General features: G+C 33.1%; 1 protein-coding gene across 1 annotated transcript in view; it reads left to right on the top strand.

The window, feature by feature from the left end:
- Positions 1 to 360: 360 nt before the first annotated feature.
- The window catches only part of Syngr (synaptogyrin), a 35,406-nt gene continuing 17,756 nt past the window's right edge, over positions 361 to 18,010 (top strand). Inside the window, exons 1-5 of the mRNA XM_080173207.1 lie at positions 361 to 854; positions 6,829 to 6,900; positions 8,251 to 8,330; positions 8,547 to 8,632; positions 15,946 to 16,023. Coding sequence (XP_080029333.1) covers positions 750 to 854; positions 6,829 to 6,900; positions 8,251 to 8,330; positions 8,547 to 8,632; positions 15,946 to 16,023 — 421 coding nt within the window. The 5' untranslated portion in view covers positions 361 to 749. The remainder of the gene's footprint in view (positions 855 to 6,828; positions 6,901 to 8,250; positions 8,331 to 8,546; positions 8,633 to 15,945; positions 16,024 to 18,010) is intronic.

Here is an 18,010-nt window from a genome sequence, read left to right as displayed (position 1 = left end):
TTGAGTACCTTGGTATTTGGTTTCTTGGAATACTTAAAAGTGAAGCAGAGTAGAATTCAATGTTCATAATGAATTTTTCAGTATGACTTTGAATCAGATTAATATCCGCTGGATCAGAAACGTTTCTCAGTCATACTAGAAAATCACGTATAGTATCTATCGTATTACAGAGAATTTTCCAAGAATATTTAAACAAAATTCACAAAACTGGTTTTAATCTTATAATTTTTCATTTTAATATCCGCGGAAAGCTGTCTTATGCGATAAATAACTTTTCTTATTCTGTATTGATTAACCTTTGTTCTAGGTTAAATATTAATCTACAAAACGCATATTATCTATAGACATGATTTTTCTTCCAGAAAATACGGCACATAATATTATATCAGAGAGGACGTTTTGCAGCTGAGAGAAAGTGAGAGAGAAGAGAAAATGTGAGTTGAAGAATTGAGGGAATAGAAAAAGAGTCCAAATAACAGTGATTGAACCAGTGTGACTTTTACTCTCAGTCATTACGGAGGCTGATTGTTATTTCACAATATTCAGCTCTCCATTTATAATACGTGATAATTCTGCCATATTCTGCAACTTTCAAGATTAATTCATTACAACAGTTGATAAAGAGAGAAAAGGGCGCGAAAGTTAAAACAAAACGTTCGAGAGAAAAAACGCGCCAAAAATCAACAACAGAAAAGGCGGGAAACATCTAGTTGAAGGTTAAAAAGCGCGCTAAATATCAAAGACAAAAGATGGACACGGCTGGGTTAGGCTTGGGAGCCGTGAAGGCCGGAGCCCCCACAGACCCTCTGGAGTTTGTGAAACGCCCAACAATTATCCTCAGAATATGTTCTTGTGTAAGTTTTTTTTTCAAAGCGAAGAATTTCTACAGTAAGGATCGGTTTGCCTGTTCGCAACGGATAGAAGGTAGCTCTTATTCTTTCGTCAATTAATCATGTTAGAATTGTTGTGATGATTCCAGTAAAAGATAGGAACAATTTAGAAAGTGTAGCATTTCTACAATCGTAGATGTAAGAACAGATATATAGTATAGATGTATATACAGACAACTACCTCCCTTCCTTTTTCAACGACCTTCTTCTGCTATTCTGCTAATTGGCCCTGTTAATATAAGCGACACTATTGGTTGATTTTCAATGACCCAATAGAAAGGTTGCACAAGATGGTTGCGATTGGGAGATACAGTTATTTAACCCTTTCTCCCTCTAGTGTTTTACTCTATTGATGGAAATTGTAATGCTTGTTTTAAACTACTGTAACTGTAAGAATAAAAATAGATCACGAAATAGTTTAAAACCTGCTAAGGACCAAATCAGAGCATCCCACATGAAACATTCTATCCATGTCATCTTAAACTTAAATTTCATTGGACACGACAAACAAACAACCCGTATTATTTCATATTGATATAAGCCGTACTTTAAAACTAATTCTAAGGCTTCCTAAACTAATTCCTAAGACCTGAAAGTCTGATACCAAGATGCCTCTGGTTATTATAGAATCAATAAATCAACACATTATTTAATATTATCTAGCTGATAGCTTTATATTAAGGATTTGTACATACATTATAAAAAACTAATGTCAAGTTCCTAGAAACAATTTTCATACCTTCTTTTCTTATTTTTGATTAAAATCCTTATATAAAAGTAACAGGATCTGTGTCTGTACCGTAGGATCTCTTTAAACGCTAGAATGATATAGTTCTCCTTGACAGTGAAGCTTCTCATGGGTTCTGAGAAGGTTTGTAACTATTTTGTGGGGAGTAGTTTTAGAAATTAGAAAATTTGTCACCTAGCCTGATCGATTATATTAAGAGTATTGTCAAAGTATATTTTGCAGGGAGGGAGGGGGCATTGCATTGTAAATTATTCCTTTATATTAAGATTTATAAGTTATCTCATTTGTTGGTTGAAAACTTTGGGTACTTTTATTGAATTGTGATTAGTTGGTTTAAATCTAATAGTGTATAATTTTTCAGTTTTAATCTACAGAAAGGCTAGTTTTCTCCATCATTTGTAGTGTACATAAATATTTCGCCCTTTATCTTATCCCTTGAGGTCCCTGAGTTTTGGCAAGTATTGGTTTATTTACAGAGCTGTCTTAAGTAGGGAATAGTTAGTTAGATATAGGGAATTATAGTTGGATTACTAAATTTCCTTCGTCTTCAAATTAATCCCCCCCCCCTAAAGGGGTTTGTAAAAGGGGGTTTACTTTACCAACTCAAACCTTTGAAACCCCTGATTTTGTATTCCCCTTAAATAAAAAAAAAGCTTGGACGTTCCTGTCCCCAACCCAACCATTATAAAATGTAGGTTTATTTCATTGCTATGTAAGATTTGGTAAGTGGAGCCCCCCATGGATATTGAACGGCAGAATTTACACGCTTAATGTTAGCAACACTTTCTTGGAGAGAGGGTCTTTGTGTGTGTTTGAGGGGGGGGGGGGTTGATTTAGCTCCAACTGGTAAATTAAAAGATTTGACAGTTGGTTTGTTTACACTATAGTTTGTTAAATGAGCTATAAATAGAATGGTATACAGATTTTGTACTTTTATTCTGAATCATTAAACAATTTTAATAGTTTATATTAATAACGCATATTAGGTAATCAATTTCGAAGCCATACTGGAATGTTTTGAGCTTCGATTTTATGAGTTTTGTTATCCTTGTTATCATATGGTCTGCGGCAGAAGTGTGAACATAATCTTACTTTACAATATCGATCTAAAGCTAAAATTAGGACATATTGATGTATATTTTATTTGAAGCAGGGGTTAGGTATACGGAAAAAAAATATTAGTCCCCCACCCCCATGCTTATTGATAGAACAATGATTTTTAGTAGCGAAGCTTCTCTATAATCTACTTTGTCTCTCCATCTGTTAAGTGTAACGCCGTATATGATTTTCTCTTCTGCTATTCAAGATAGACGGCTGATTCTTTTTCAGATTCCCTATACCAATGAGCATCCAGTAATTTGTAATTTACTTTGTCCGTCAGTCTCTCAGTCATGCTAAAAAGATTTAAAAAATCATGAGAAAGGTTTCGTGATTCAATACTCTTTTAAATCTCCTTGTCCGTATTCCCATTCATGATTTTATTTGTGCTTCGCTACTTATGAATGCTGTCATCCTTGTTCGAGTACAAATTGTACATTTTTGGTGGTGAGTTTTGTGGGGTCACCAGAAAATTATGAGATTAGTATTCTTATAACAAGGCACTAATATGATTTGTGGATCATAATAAGAGCTATAATCACCAACATAGATAAGGAATCTAAAAGGATAAGACAATGGCCGATAAATTCCCAATGATAATACACAAGATTTCCCTTCTGTAGATTAAAATTAGGTAGTTTTTGAAACGTTTGAACACTCAATTAATTAACCAACCAATCAAAATTCACTAAAGTCCCCCAAAGTTGTTAGATAAACGAATAAGAAAACGGTACTTTAAAACTTTGGGGACTAGTGTAATAAGCAGCCCATTGTCACCTCTCTCTCTGAATAAAGCACTATGATTTTAAGCTCCAATAATATGTATAAATTTACCCCCTTTAAGGGAATTGTTGTCCTAGTTGGTGCATTATTTGCCAAATGTACCACTTTTCTGCACTACCTCTCCGATTTTGTTAATACTCTATATTTTGGTCCGTTGGGTCATTCAAGGATGCTGGATGGCCAAAAAAAAGTTTCAGAGTCCCTGGATGTCTAGATATCTAGCTATCTATGAAGGTAGGTAACAAAAATGTAAAAAACACCCATTTTTTCACAATTTTAAAAATTAATTTTTTCATCAATCTTACATCCAATCTATACATTTTATACACCAAAATGATCGTTTATTCATGTAAAAAGCGCACATAATGCTATTTGGGCCAAAACTCTAATCTTACAGGGTGTCCAACAAAAAGTGTATTTTGGATATCTAGCGTAATACCCAAAATACCTGTCTGAAAAAAATCATTTTTTTTGGCTTAAATCCTGTGTTTTATCTGTGTGCATATGTGGTATATAACGGTTCGGACCACCCGGGACTATAAGGTTGTCAAATTTCACTTTGGGACACCCTGTAAATGTGATTTTTGCGTCTGTAGAGCTAAAACTTGGTCCAAATTGGCTATTTTTTTCAAATTACTCTAATATGTGTCTTAGTATGTTTGGCCATAGTGTTTTCTGACCAGATCAATATTTTCATATTTTTTGGACACCCTGTATTTTCAAAAAAAGAGAAAAAAAATTTTTGTTTTTTTTTTATTTTTTTTCTATTTTTAAGTTACTTAAAACTGTCATATAGATACAGATTTTGACTAATAACAATAATATTTGCCTATTTTAAAATTTTTTACACTTTTGGGACACCCTGTGCATGTTTTTGAAAAATGATGGTTTTTGCCCATTTTTGGGGGGAAGGAGTCGTTTTAAGGCCATAGACTATTTCTTCATTTTTGTAGAACTTTTCAAGACACATCATTTGTTATTTATGCAAAAACCGCAAAAACCGAACCGTTTTGCCGTTAATCACCGCCAAAGGCAGAATTTTTTACGTTTTTTGCCGTTCCCGAGGTTCTAATGGGCATTTGTGGTAAGAAGACGTTGATTTATCAAGATAACTGTGAAATACCTTTATTTAGGCATTTTAATTTACTAAATTTCATGTGAAGTAAATTTTTTTGTATATCCAACCGATTTTTGTTAAAAGGAATTTCAAATGCACATGATTTATGTTTCTTTTATCACTTATGTTATAGCAATTATTTATGTTATATTCACTTAATTTTCTTGTTTTAACAATTGAAATCCATCTCGACGAAAAACGGTTAGCTGCTCAAAAAATTTTACTTAATATGAAATTTAGAAAATTAAATTACCTAAATAAAAGTATTTAAGAGGGATCTTGATAAATCAACGTTTTCTTACCACAAATGCCCATTACAACCTCCGGAACGGCAAAAACGTAAAATAATTTTGCCTTTGGCGGTGATTAACGGCAAAACGGTTCGGTTTTTGCGGTTTTTTGCATAAATAACATATGATGTGTCTTGAAAAGTTCTACAAAAATGAAGAAATAGTCTATGGCCCTAAAACGACTCCTTCCCCCCAAAAATGGGCAAAAACCATCATTTTTCAAAAACATGCACAGAGTGTCCCAAAAGTGTAAAAAATTTTAAAATAGGCAAATATTATTGTTATTAGTCAAAATCTGTATCTATATGACAGTTTTAAGTAACTTAAAAATAGAAAAAAAATTTAAAAAAAAAACAAAATTTTTTTTTCTCTTTTTTTGAAAATACAGGGTGTCCAAAAAATATGAAAATATTGATCTGGTCAGAAAACACTATGGCCAAACATACTAAGACACATATTAGAGTAATTTGAAAAAAATAGCCAATTTGGACCAAGTTTTAGCTCTACAGACGCAAAAATCACATTTACAGGGTGTCCCAAAGTGAAATTTGACAACCTTATAGTCCCGGGTGGTCCAAACCGTTATATACCACATATGCACACAGATAAAACACAGGATTTAAGCCAAAAAAAATGATTTTTTTCGGACAGGTATTTTGGGTATTACGCTAGATATCCAAAATACACTTTTTGTTGGACACCCTGTAAGATTAGAGTTTTGGCCCAAATAGCATTATGTGCGCTTTTTACATGAATAAACGATCATTTTGGTGTATAAAATGTATAGATTGGATGTAAGATTGATGAAAAAATTAATTTTTAAAATTGTGAAAAAATGGGTGTTTTTTACATTTTTGTTACCTACCTTCATAGATAGCTAGATATCTAGACATCCAGGGACTCTGAAACTTTTTTTTGGCCATCCAGCATCCTTGAATGACCCAACGGACCAAAATATAGAGTATTAACAAAATCGGAGAGGTAGTGCAGAAAAGTGGTACATTTGGCAAATAATGCACCAGTTGTATTACTCAAATAAAAGTTTGTTTAAGTGTCTGTGAGACTGTGTTTGTGTGTGTGTGTGTGTATGTGTGAGGGTGTTGGGGTCTAAAGGGATAGGGCAATAAAGGATAAAGTGTTATACATTCCCAATGATGCTAATCAAAATTAGCCCTTTTGAAGATTTGAATTGTTGGCTGAAAAGTTTGAACTCTACTAAGAACCAACGAATAATAAATCAAACCAATTTTGGGCCAGTTGTTTAAAACTTTGGGCATCAATTAAATTTTTAGTCCAATGTTCCCTTCCTTGCTGGTGTGTGTGTGTGTGTCTGTGTGTGTGTGTGTGTATGTGTGTATAAGTGTGCCAAAACCATGTGTTCTGTCCCTCTCCTCACATGATTTCTCAACAAGTTACATTCATTCATCTCTGTCTAGAGGGTATGTCATCAGGGAGGAAGGGCACATTGGGATGTTTATTACACTAGTCCCCAAAAGTTTTGTAATACCATTTTCTTATTTGTTGGCTTTAAACTTTGGAGACTTTTATTGAATTTTGATTGGTTGGTTCATTTAGTTGAGTGTCCAAACGTTTCAAACACTAATTTTTATCTACAGAATTTTATGTATAATTAGGGTTGTTATAAGTTGGCAAATTATAAGTTGTTGTCTTATCCCTGGTATATCATTGAATTAGGCTAGACAAGAAAGCAGGGATATTAAGGGATAAGACAATACATTATGATTAACAAGACCCCTTCTGTACAGTTAAAATAAAGAATCCCCCTCCTCCTACAGGATGAATGGACGAACAGACCAATAATTGAATCAAGTTCTCCCTTTGTCAATATATCCACTTATATCCTAAATCCATTTAGCTAACTCGTAACAATTTGTTGTTTAGATATCTGCTATCATAGTGTTTAGCTGTATCTCCAGTGAGGGATGGCAATTTGATCATACACAATCCAAAGAAGTAAGTATGCTTTCCATATTTGGAGCTATTCAAAATGTCCCTGCAGTGTTGCGGATCCGGATCCGCAAGGATCCGCATTTTTGAGTCCCAAGGATCCGGATCCGCAAAAAAATGCGGATCCGGATCCTGGGGTATAAATTTATGGAAAAATCTACCTAAAGGGAGAGGTCATTTTCTAGTAAATCCCGTAAAGGTGTGTGTTATAAGGCCTAAAAATAGTAGTAGAACGATAAGGTGCTCTATATATTTGTATTTCCTATTGAATAGAACGATAGGGAAGAAATTTTTTTTTTTTTTTTTGATAACCGTACCTGGAATATCTGAAATTTCTATCAAACGCTTTGTTTGGCTCAAACTGACACAAATAAAAAAAAATATAATTATAATAAATCAACCTGAAAAGAATGACTTCTTCCTTTGTTTAATGGTATAGATTGTTCTTAACTTTTACCTTGTACCTATAGAAAACATTATTATTATAATTATATTTTTTTTTAATTTTTGTCAGTTTGAGCCAAACAAAGCGTTTGATAGAAATTTCGTATTTTTTTTAGATAATCCAGGTACGGTTATCAAAAAAAAAAAAAAAATTTCCCTATTGTTCTATTCAATAGGGAATACATATATCTAGAGCACCTTATCGTTCTACTACTATTTTTAGGCCTTATAACACACACCTTTACGGGATTTACTAGAAAATGACCTCTCCCTTTATATATAATAGTCACTTACAAATTTTGAAATATCTGGTAACCTTGTTAAGATCAGCTGATTCACTCCCACACTCTTCTCTCTCACATTGTATATAATCTCCCCTTCCCTTTTCGTATAACCCTGGTCGGTGATTTTATTTTATTGTCAAGGATCCGGATCCGCATACAATCAATGCGGATTCGAAACGCTGTGTCCCTGTTAATAAACGTCAAAAGGGGTGCCGGGAGAGGAGGTAAAGGGGTGTTAACCCTCCCTTAAACTTTGAAATCCTTCAATTTACCCCTTCAAAAGTTTAATAATTTATTAGATTACCCCCTTTAAACTTTTGTAACCTCTTATTTTACCCCCTTTAATAAAAGCTTGGGTGTCCTTTTATAGGTAATTTAACATGTCGCTATATTTGCAGGGATCTTAAGGGATAAGAAAATGGATTATATATTTTCCCCCTAGTATTATAATTAATTTGTTATTTTCCCTCAAAATACCAATAGTTAATGCAAACCATCCCCTTTATTTAAAAATGAATATATGGAGGAAGTTCAGTTTTTTTGCCAAATCCCTGCAGGGTGCTCTATCCCTGCAGGGTTACCTAGTACCTACATAATTTGATTCAAACTCATGATTGTCCTAATTTAGGTGTGCATAATGAATGACTCGAGCACAGCCTGCAACCTCGGCAACACTGTCGCTGTCATGGCCTTCCTTGCAGCTATAGGGTAGGTACAGAGTAGCGTAGCGTCATAGAATTCCAAGGCAGGGTGGGGGGAGGGGTGTTTCCTCCCCAAACTTATCATAAACTCCTAATTTTACTTCCTAAAAATTTAAATACATTAGAACACCCCCTCTTTTTTCCTAAATTTTTACCTTAATTGTCTTTACAAGAAGTCGTGTTACAAAAAGTTTTTATATAAGTATAAATATTCTAAATTTAGATTTACTGTTTGGGAATTTTTCTACGATCAGATGTCAAGCATTAAATCCAAGAAACATTTCCTGTGGGCTGATATGTGCTTTTCAGGTAAACTTTTACCAAGGGCATCCAAGCTTTTTTAAGTAGGATAAAATAAGTAGTTTCAAACGTTTGAGGGGGAATCTAAGTGATTTAAGAGAGGATTAAGGCAAGAACAATTATAGCATTCACCATTAACAGGGAGAGAGGAGACATTGGGATGTTTATTATACTAGTCCCCAAAGTTTTGTAATAACGTATTCTTATTGGCTTATTAACTTGGGGACGTTTAATGAATCTTGATTGGTTGTTTCATTAAGTTGAGTGTCCAAACATTTCAACTACCTACTAATTGTAATCTACAGATATAGGGGTAATTTTGTTTATTATCATTGGGGATCGGGATGTACATAAATTTATCGTTCATTGTCTTATCCCTTTAGATTCCTGAGCATTACAGTATTAAGCAGAAATTACAAAATAAATATACTAGTTGTATACGGTCAAAAGCCTTGTTTAAGTCTATTTAACACCTTAAAAAAATAATGTAGAGGGAGACAGAAATTTTGCTCCTTGAGGAGAAAGACTATTGTGCTTCTAAGTTGTGAAATTTTGCATCTGTAGATTCATGTTGTTGAAGTAGATTTTTTCTAGTATTATCCTCAATCCGATTTACTTCCGCTCGATTAAAACCTGTTGAGAGACACACTGAAATAACATGTATTGTATTGTATTTAAAATAGTTGTCAATAAAACAAGAATAATTTTCATTTACCTTTCTGTGGAGAATTGTCTTTAATTTCGATGGTATAAACAATAATTTTTTATTGTTATAAGCGAAGCTTATCAATAATTATGGTGGTTCTCAGTTATGTCGCAACTCTGATGCTGTGTGGACGTCTTCCTAATTTATATAGTTCCCGTTAGGGACTGAATTTTTTCAGTCTCTCTTATTAAGTCAACTTATAGCTAATATGGGTTGAAATAATGTGTAAGAACCCATTGAACGAGTAGTGAAAACAATCAATACCATCAAGAAGAAATTTCCACACATTAAAACCTTTCAGTGAAAGCTAGCTTTAATTTATATACAATTTTTTTGTGTATATTGTATATGTTTTCCAAATCCTTTAAAGAAGATAGGGGAATTATTTGTTCTCCCTACCCCCATATCCATCACCCCCACCTTTCCTTTACCAGAGACAACTCCACCCAGTTAGAACGGTTAGCGTGTCATATGATATCATGCACTACTGCACCCCCACAAAATCTACAAACACCATGGGTAAATCTTGGAACTTTAAAACAAATTAGCTTGGAGATTACTATTTTGTTCTTGACATAACTCCTGATTTTTCAGTATGAATCTCCTCATGGTCTTATCTATACCAGGCATCAGCCATCATGGATAAAGGGGTTTCTTTATTGAAACTTTTTCGTCTTGCTGTCGACGATTCGTGGTCATCCTTGACACTTTCAAGTCATGGTATCCTGCGGAAGAAATCAGCAAAAGAGAAGCATTGATATTGGTCTATGTGGATCATGTATAAAGTGTAAAAAGTGACAATAGTTAAATTTATCTTTCTAAACAAAACTAAATAAGGAAAACTTTTATCATCTGTTAAGGGGGGGGGGGGGAAGTTTGTACAGTTATAGGAAATGAAATTCAGTACCAAATTTTGCCCTGGCCGTTTGGGCTTGTTTTTATAGTTATCAACCTAATTCTTTTTGTAATCGCTCTCATATGATTGGATCTACCTGTAAAACTTTAAAAATTGAATTTTGGGAGTTTCCCCTAAAGGGGCTAGTGGAGCAAAAGACCCCCAAACTCTAAAATTTTAAGTTCTTAGTCTATTTTCTGAGATATTGAGACGATTTTTTTAATGAAAACACTTTTTAACAAAACCGAACTAAATAGCCAATACAAATTTCATTTTGGGACTTTCCTTCTAGGGGCTAGTGGAGCAAAAGGCCCCCCAAACACTAAAATTTTAAGTTCTGAGCCTATTTTCAGAGATATTGAGACGATATTTTTAATGCAAACTTTTTTCACAAAACCGAACTAATTAGCAATTACAAATTTCATTTTGGGACTTTCCTTCTAGGGGCTAGTGGAGCAAAAGGCCCCCCAAACACTAAAATTTTAAGTTCTGAGCCTATTTTCAGAGATATTGAGATTATTTTTTTTATGAAAACTTTTTTCACAAAACCGAACTAAGTAGCCATTACAAATTTCATTTTGTGACTTTCCCTTAAAGGGGCTAGTGGAGCAAAAGACCCCCTAACACTAAAATTTTAAGTTCTGAGCCTATTTTCAGAGATATTGAGACGAGTTTTTTAATGAAAACACTTTTTAACAAAACCGAACTAAGTAGCCAATACAAATTTCATTTTGGGACTTTCCTTCTAGGGGCTAGTGGAGCAAAAGGCCCCCCAAACACTAAAATTTTAAGTTCTGAGCCTATTTTTAGAGATATTGTGACGATTTTTTAAAATGAAAATATTTTTAACAAAACCGAACTAAGTAGCCAGTACAGATTTCATTTTGGGACTTTCCTTCTAGGGGCTAGTTGAGCAAAAGACCCCCAAACACTAAAATTTCAAGTTCTTAGCCTATTTTCGGAGATATTGAGATGATATTTTAATATGAAAATATTTTTAACCAAACCGAAATAAGTAGCCATTACAAATTTCATTTTGGGACTTTCCTTCTAGGGGCTAGTTGAGCAAAAGACCCCCAAACACTAAAATTTTTAGTTCTGAGCCTATTTTCAGAGATATTGAGACGATTTTTTTAATTAAAACATTTTTAACAAAACCGAACTAAGTAGCCAATACAAATTTCATTTTGGGACTTTCCTTCTATGGGCTAGTGGAGCAAAAGGCCCCCCAAACACTGAAATTTTAAGTTCTGAGCCTATTTTTAGAGATATTGAGACGATTTTTTTTAATAAAAGCATTTTTAACAAAACCGAACTAAGTCGCCATTACAAATTTCATTTTGGGACTTTCCTTCTAGGGAATAGGGGAGCAAAAGACCCCAAAACACTAAAATTTTAAGTTCTGAGCCTACTTTCAGAGATATTGAGATGATTTTTTTAATGAAAACATTTTTAACAAAACCGAACTAAGTAGCCAATACAAATTTCATTTTGGAACTTTCCTTCCAGGGGCTAGTGGAGCAAAAGACCCCCAAACACTAAAATTTTATCTTCTGATTATGTATTTCAGTTATTTGAAAAAAAATTTCATTAAAAAAATCAGCCATAATATCTTTAAAAATAAGCTCAGAACTTAAAATTTTAGTGTTTGGGGGTCTTTTGCTCCACTAGTCCCTAGAAGGAAAGTCCAAAAATAAAATTTGCAATGGCTACTTAGTTCGGTTTTGTTAAAAATATTTTTATTTAAAAAAATAATCTCAATATTTCTAAAAATAGGCTCAGAACTTAAAATTTTAGTGTTTGGGGGCCTTTTGCTCCACTAGTCCCTAGAAGGGAAGTCCCAAAATGAAATATGTAATGGCTACTTAGTTTGGCTTCTTTAAAAATATTTTTATTAAAAAAAAATCGTCTCAATATCTCTAAAAATAGGCTCACACCTTAAAATTTCAGTGTTTGGGGGGCCTTTTGCTCCACTAGTCCCTAGAAGGAAAGTCCCAAAATAAAATCTGTAATGGTTCCTTAATTCAGTTCTGTTAAAAATGTTTTCATTAAAAAAATCATCTCATATCTCAAAAAATAGGCTCAGAACTTAAAATTTCAGTGTTTGGGGGGCCTTTTGCTCCACTAGTCCCTAGAAGGAAAGTCCCAAAATAAAATCTGTAATGGTTCCTTAATTCGGTTTTGTTAAAAATGTTTTCATTAAAGAAATCATCTCATATCTCAAAAAATAGGCTCAGAACTTAAAATTTTAGTGTTTGGGGGTCTTTTGCTCCACTGGCCCCTAGAAGGAAAGTCCCAAAATGAAATTTGTATTGGCTACTTAGTTCGGTTTGGTTAAAAATATTTTCATTTTAAAAAATCATCTCAATATCTCTAAAAATAGGCTCAGAACTTAAAATTTTAGTGTTTGGGGGGCCTTTTGCTCCACTAGCCCCTAGAAGGAAAGTCCCAAAATGAAATTTGTATTGGCTACTTAGTTCGGTTTTGTTAAAAAGTGTTTTCATTAAAAAAATCGTCTCAATATCTCTGAAAATAGGCTCAGAATTTAAAATTTTAGTGTTTGGGGGTCTTTTGCTCCACTAGCCCCTTTAAGGGAAAGTCACAAAATGAAATTTGTAATGGCTACTTAGTTTGGTTTTGTGAAAAAAGTTTTCATAAAAAAAATCATCTCAATATCTCTGAAAATAGGCTCAGAACTTAAAATTTTATTGTTTGGGGGGCCTTTTGCTCCACTAGCCCCTAGAAGGAAAGTCCCAAAATGAAATATGTATTGGCTACTTAGTTCGGTTTTGTTAAAAAGTGTTTTCATTAAAAAAAATCCTCACAATATCTCTAAAAATAGGCTCAGAACTTAAAATTTTAGTGTTAGGGGGTCTTTTGCTCCACTAGCCCCTTTAATTGAAAGTCCCAAAATTCAAGTTTTAAAGTTTTACAGGTAGATCCAATCATATAAGAGCGCTTACAAAAAGAATTAGGTTGATAACTATAAAAACAAGCCCAAACGGCCAGAGCAAAATTTGGTACTGAATTTCATTTCCTATAACTGTACAAACTTCCCCCCCCCCTTATCATATTATGTTACACAAGATCAAACTCACAATTATAGTTTGCCTGTATATTATTATGTTGTAACATTGTGTTGCTGATAATCTCATAAACATTATTCATTTTAAACTCTTCTAACTTATCATGATTTTGTCCCATTGTGTTATAACTATAATAATAACTTGTACTCATTAGTTAAATGTTTGTTTATTTACTTATTTTGTGAATGATTTTTTTTTTACATGAAATAAAAATCATTTTAAAAACATCAAACATCAACTGAACTTTAAAAACATAACAATCTGTGTAATGTTGAATAATTTTCTGTATTTTAACATAAAAATCCAAAAATATTATAGTTTGTTTCATGTTATTTGTGTTTTAATTAGGGATGGGAATCCGTCAAATTTTTGGGCCGGATTCGGATTCTGGATTCTGAAGGAATCCGTCAAAAAAAGTGACGGATTCTTGCGGATTCCGGATTCTTATTTTTGGCGGATTCCGGATTCGGATTCCGGATTCCAGCAGTATTTTAAAAGGCCGTCCATCACAGAGGGATAGCTTTTTTCGTTAATATATCACTATGTTACTTGGTTGAAGCCTTGATTTGTTTAAAGTGTTGACTTCCAGCATAACTAAAACATTTACATCACATTAGTAATTATTAAAATTTGTTATGTAGAAAAAAAATTTAGTGCTACGTATGTCCTAAAAATGTGCTTGGTATTTTCTAACGGGAGTGTGTATATTTTTATGTCATCTGAGGTCTTGGAATTGAATAGCTTATCATGTGATCCCTGGCTTGACAATGAGAGCTCTGTGTTATCAGCTGGTATTTCAACTTCGTTGTTTATGTGGGAAGAAATAGGGGGGGGGGTGGTGTGTTGGGGGGGGGGTGATCTTTGGGGTCATCTCAAAAAACGCCTATCTCAGAAAACGCCTATCTCAAAAAACGCCCATCTCAGAAAACGCCTATATCAAAAAACGCCCATCTCAGAAAACGCCTATCTCAAAAAACGCCTTTTTCATAAAATGCCCACTACATTTTTAAAAAATAAAGCCTAATTTATAAATAGTATTCAATAGAATAATAAAATACTTGTCATTTATGATCTCTTATCTAAAACACAAATAAACAGGTACCAAATAAACCAGTTAATAAACTATGTACAAAGATGGATAAAATGGTAAACTAAAGAGTAGCTGCTATATTAAAAGAATAGGGACAGTTTAAATAAGTGGGAGAAAATTATTGTAGGGAGAACTCATTGGAGGAAAGGGTTTAATTTTTTAAGCTTATTTAAAAGTACATCATTTTTTAATCTGGTAAAAATAAGAAGGAATATAGGGATAAGACATTAAAATAACCTTACCCTATTTTTCCCCCAAAGTTCATCAAATATGTAGGTTGTTAAATTGCTTTATGATTTATAATAATTATTCTAAACTAATTTTTTATTTTGAGGAACAGCTATATAATTCTGATAAGTTTAATGCATATCATACTCAATAAATATTTTGTATATTATTTGTGTATGTTAATAATTATATAACATGAATCTAAAATTTCTTTTAAGCATAATAAAAACTAGAATAAAATTTTGTGTTTTCCAAACTATTTATCCCTTCCTTACACCCTACCCAAATTTCACAACCCTATTTTTAAATTCACTCATCCAAAATTCCACAACATCTTTATGAATATCTCTTGACAAATTTACTAGGTTTAGTCATATTTACAACATTTTAACCTGATATTCTGTTAATTCAAGATATTAGGTCAAATAATAAAGAAAATAAATAAGAAGTATGTTTTAATAGAGCTCATAGTTGTTCATCTTATTGTAATAACTGAAAAGTAAACTTGGTGGTTTGCAGTAGATATATGAAATAAAGAAACTTAAAACATGAATTTAATAGGTAAAAGTTTTTGTTATTTAGTTGTAATGAAGTGCCTAAGGAATGTAAAAGAGTGACTTTATACTTCAGGGATAGATATTTCAATAAAAAGATTTATAATGTACATATTGTACAATATTCACAATACCTTCTTTGACTGAGATGTTTCACTGCAAGATAATTTTTAAAAATGTAGTAGGCATTTTATGAAAAAGGCGTTTTTTTGAGATAGGCGTTTTCTGAGATGGGCGTTTTTTGAGATGGGCGTTTTTTGAGATGGGCGTTTTTTGAGATAGGCGTTTTTTGAGATAGGCGTTTTCTGAGATAGGCGTTTTCTGAGATAGGCGTTTTTTGAGTATAGCCGATCTTTGCCTTCAAAAAGAGGGAGTTGTAAGAAAAAACTCAAGAAGGTAATTTTAGCCTACCAATTTAGAATCCGGAATCCGCTATAAAAAACGGATTCCGGATTCGGATTCCAAAATTGGCCGAAAATTGGGCAGATTCCGGATTCCGGATTCGGATTCCGGATCCGGATTCCCATCACTAGTTTTAATAATTATGGTGGTTCGTCACTAACGAATAGCCTTATCGTTGACTTTGTCAGAATTGTCCTATCGATTTATAACTTGGCAAGATGATTCCTGTGACAGGTTGGCGCGATTTAAAAAGTGTACCAACTCTATAATCGATACCAGCTTAGCTTTTATAGTTGTTGTCATCCTTGTTTTGTAATACAATGTACAAACAAATAAGAATCTTTTTAATGTTGTTTTTTAGGATTATGGGCATTTTTCTACTTTTTGGCTTTTTGTGTGATGGCCTCGCAGTGGACTAAAGCAGACGAGCCAGCAGCAGGTGAGGTTTTTTAGATCAGGGAGGGAGATGGTATTGGACTAAAAATATTATGGGTACCCCTAGTTTTCTATGAATACCGTCATCGCCTATTTTTGCTTAAAAACTCTGGGAACTTTCATAAAATCTTGGTTGGTTGATATTAACAAGTAGTGTTCACCAATGATTTTAATGATTTAATGATTAATTGTTAGTAGAATAAGAAGTGTAATACAGTGTCATAAATCGTCCATCGTCTTATCCCGTAAGATCCCTAAACTTAGTTGACCCTGGGAAAAAAAATTATGAGCGTGATAAACCGTTCTAGGTTTTATAGCAGATGAGTAAACCTCATTTCCCCTAAGCGTTACGGACATAGTGAATTAGAGATTAGCCTTGCTACCATACATGCAGTTTTTTTTAGCTCCTTAGTTGCGCTAGGTAGCCCTTTCCTCCTTTTTAGTGGTTGGACCCTTCTTGAGAGGAGGGTGGCTCTTCATAAGGAGGACAAAAGTTGGGTTTCACTCAGGGTTGGTAAAAAAACAGGTTTTTAAAAAAAAAAAAGAACAAACCACTTTGTTTTTTTTGGTTTAGACCAGTTTTTTTGTATTTTTTTAATAATATCCAAATTATAGTATTCTAATTTAGTATAAAGTTAATTATCTGTATATTTTATATATTTGTATGTCTCTATTTCACTGTGTCTACTGTTGTATGCTATTAGATATAATCACCAAAGTACAAGATTTAAACTATTAAAAGAATTTATATCAGGTATTTAGGTTTTTGACACTTATTTACTGTATTATTTACATTCTAAAAAGATATAACTTGAATGATAGGCCTTTGTATAAATATTTTTTTAAAAACCATCCCCAACTTGGTTTTTTGGTTTTTTAAGCTTGGTTTTTTGGTTTAAACCAAGTGGTTTTTTAAATGCCAACCCTGGTTTTACTTATGTTGCCCTCCATAAGGAGGACAAGAGCCAACGAATGCATGTATGCTGCTTCTTAAAATTAATTTTAGTAAATAACTAATTTCTAACTAAAAAGTGCATTGTTTACGTGTATATTGTTACAATTATCTTAAGTAAATGTAAACAATTAAACTTTGTGTTGGTTAATGGTTAACTTAACAATATCCCTAAGCTATAAGATATTATTTAAGCTGTCTTCCCCCCTTTTTGAATGTTAACCCTAAAAGTTATATTTTCTTCTAGTGAGAGAGAAACATTAGCCCCCAATGTTTTAAGTAACGTTTTCTTAACAACATTGGGGACTTTAATGAATTTTGATTAATTGGCTCATTAAGTTGAGTGTCCATTCGTTATAACAACTAAGAGGGGGGGAAGTTTTGACACATTTGCGTAAACAGTGAATATAGACTTTATCTTTGAACTGAGAGGATAGGCTATTAAAGATAAAAATCATTCTTATATGATGAATTTTCCCAAGTTTTAAGATTTTTTGGATAGGCCTCCAGGTGGTCTCTGGACAGGTAAAAATATGAATTAAAATATTTTTTTCAAGAGATAGAGGTCAACTTATAAAAAAGAATATGCATATTTTTTCTTCAAACATGTAAATAACAATAAAAAGTGGATATTATGTTTTATAAGTTGACCTCTAAATCTTCAAAAAAAAAAAAATTATTTTTACCTGTCCAGAGACCAATTGGTGGCCTGCAGCTTCTGAACCTGGAGGCCTGCAGCTCCTGAACCTTGAGGCCTGCAGCTCCTAAACCTGGAGACCTATCCAAAAAATCTTAAAACTTGGGGAAATTCATCGTATAAGAATGATTTTATCTTTAATAACCTATCCTCTCAGTCCAAAGATAAAGCCTATATTCATTGTTTACGCAAATGTGTCAAAACTCCCCCCCCCCCCTCTTATAATCATCAGGAGGTGTAATTTTATGTTTCATCATTGAGGATGTACATAAATTTATCAGCTATTGTCTTATCCCATTACATTCCTAAGTTAGATTTGCGCACAAAATGAAAACTATAAAA

This window comes from Acartia tonsa, chromosome 10 (genome assembly GCF_053477335.1).
Source record: "Acartia tonsa isolate MP-2025a chromosome 10, ASM5347733v1, whole genome shotgun sequence".
In the NCBI taxonomy this organism is placed as follows: domain Eukaryota; kingdom Metazoa; phylum Arthropoda; class Copepoda; order Calanoida; family Acartiidae; genus Acartia; species Acartia tonsa.
Note: the sequence above shows the minus strand (reverse complement) of the source record. Positions and strands in the feature narration are given on the sequence as shown.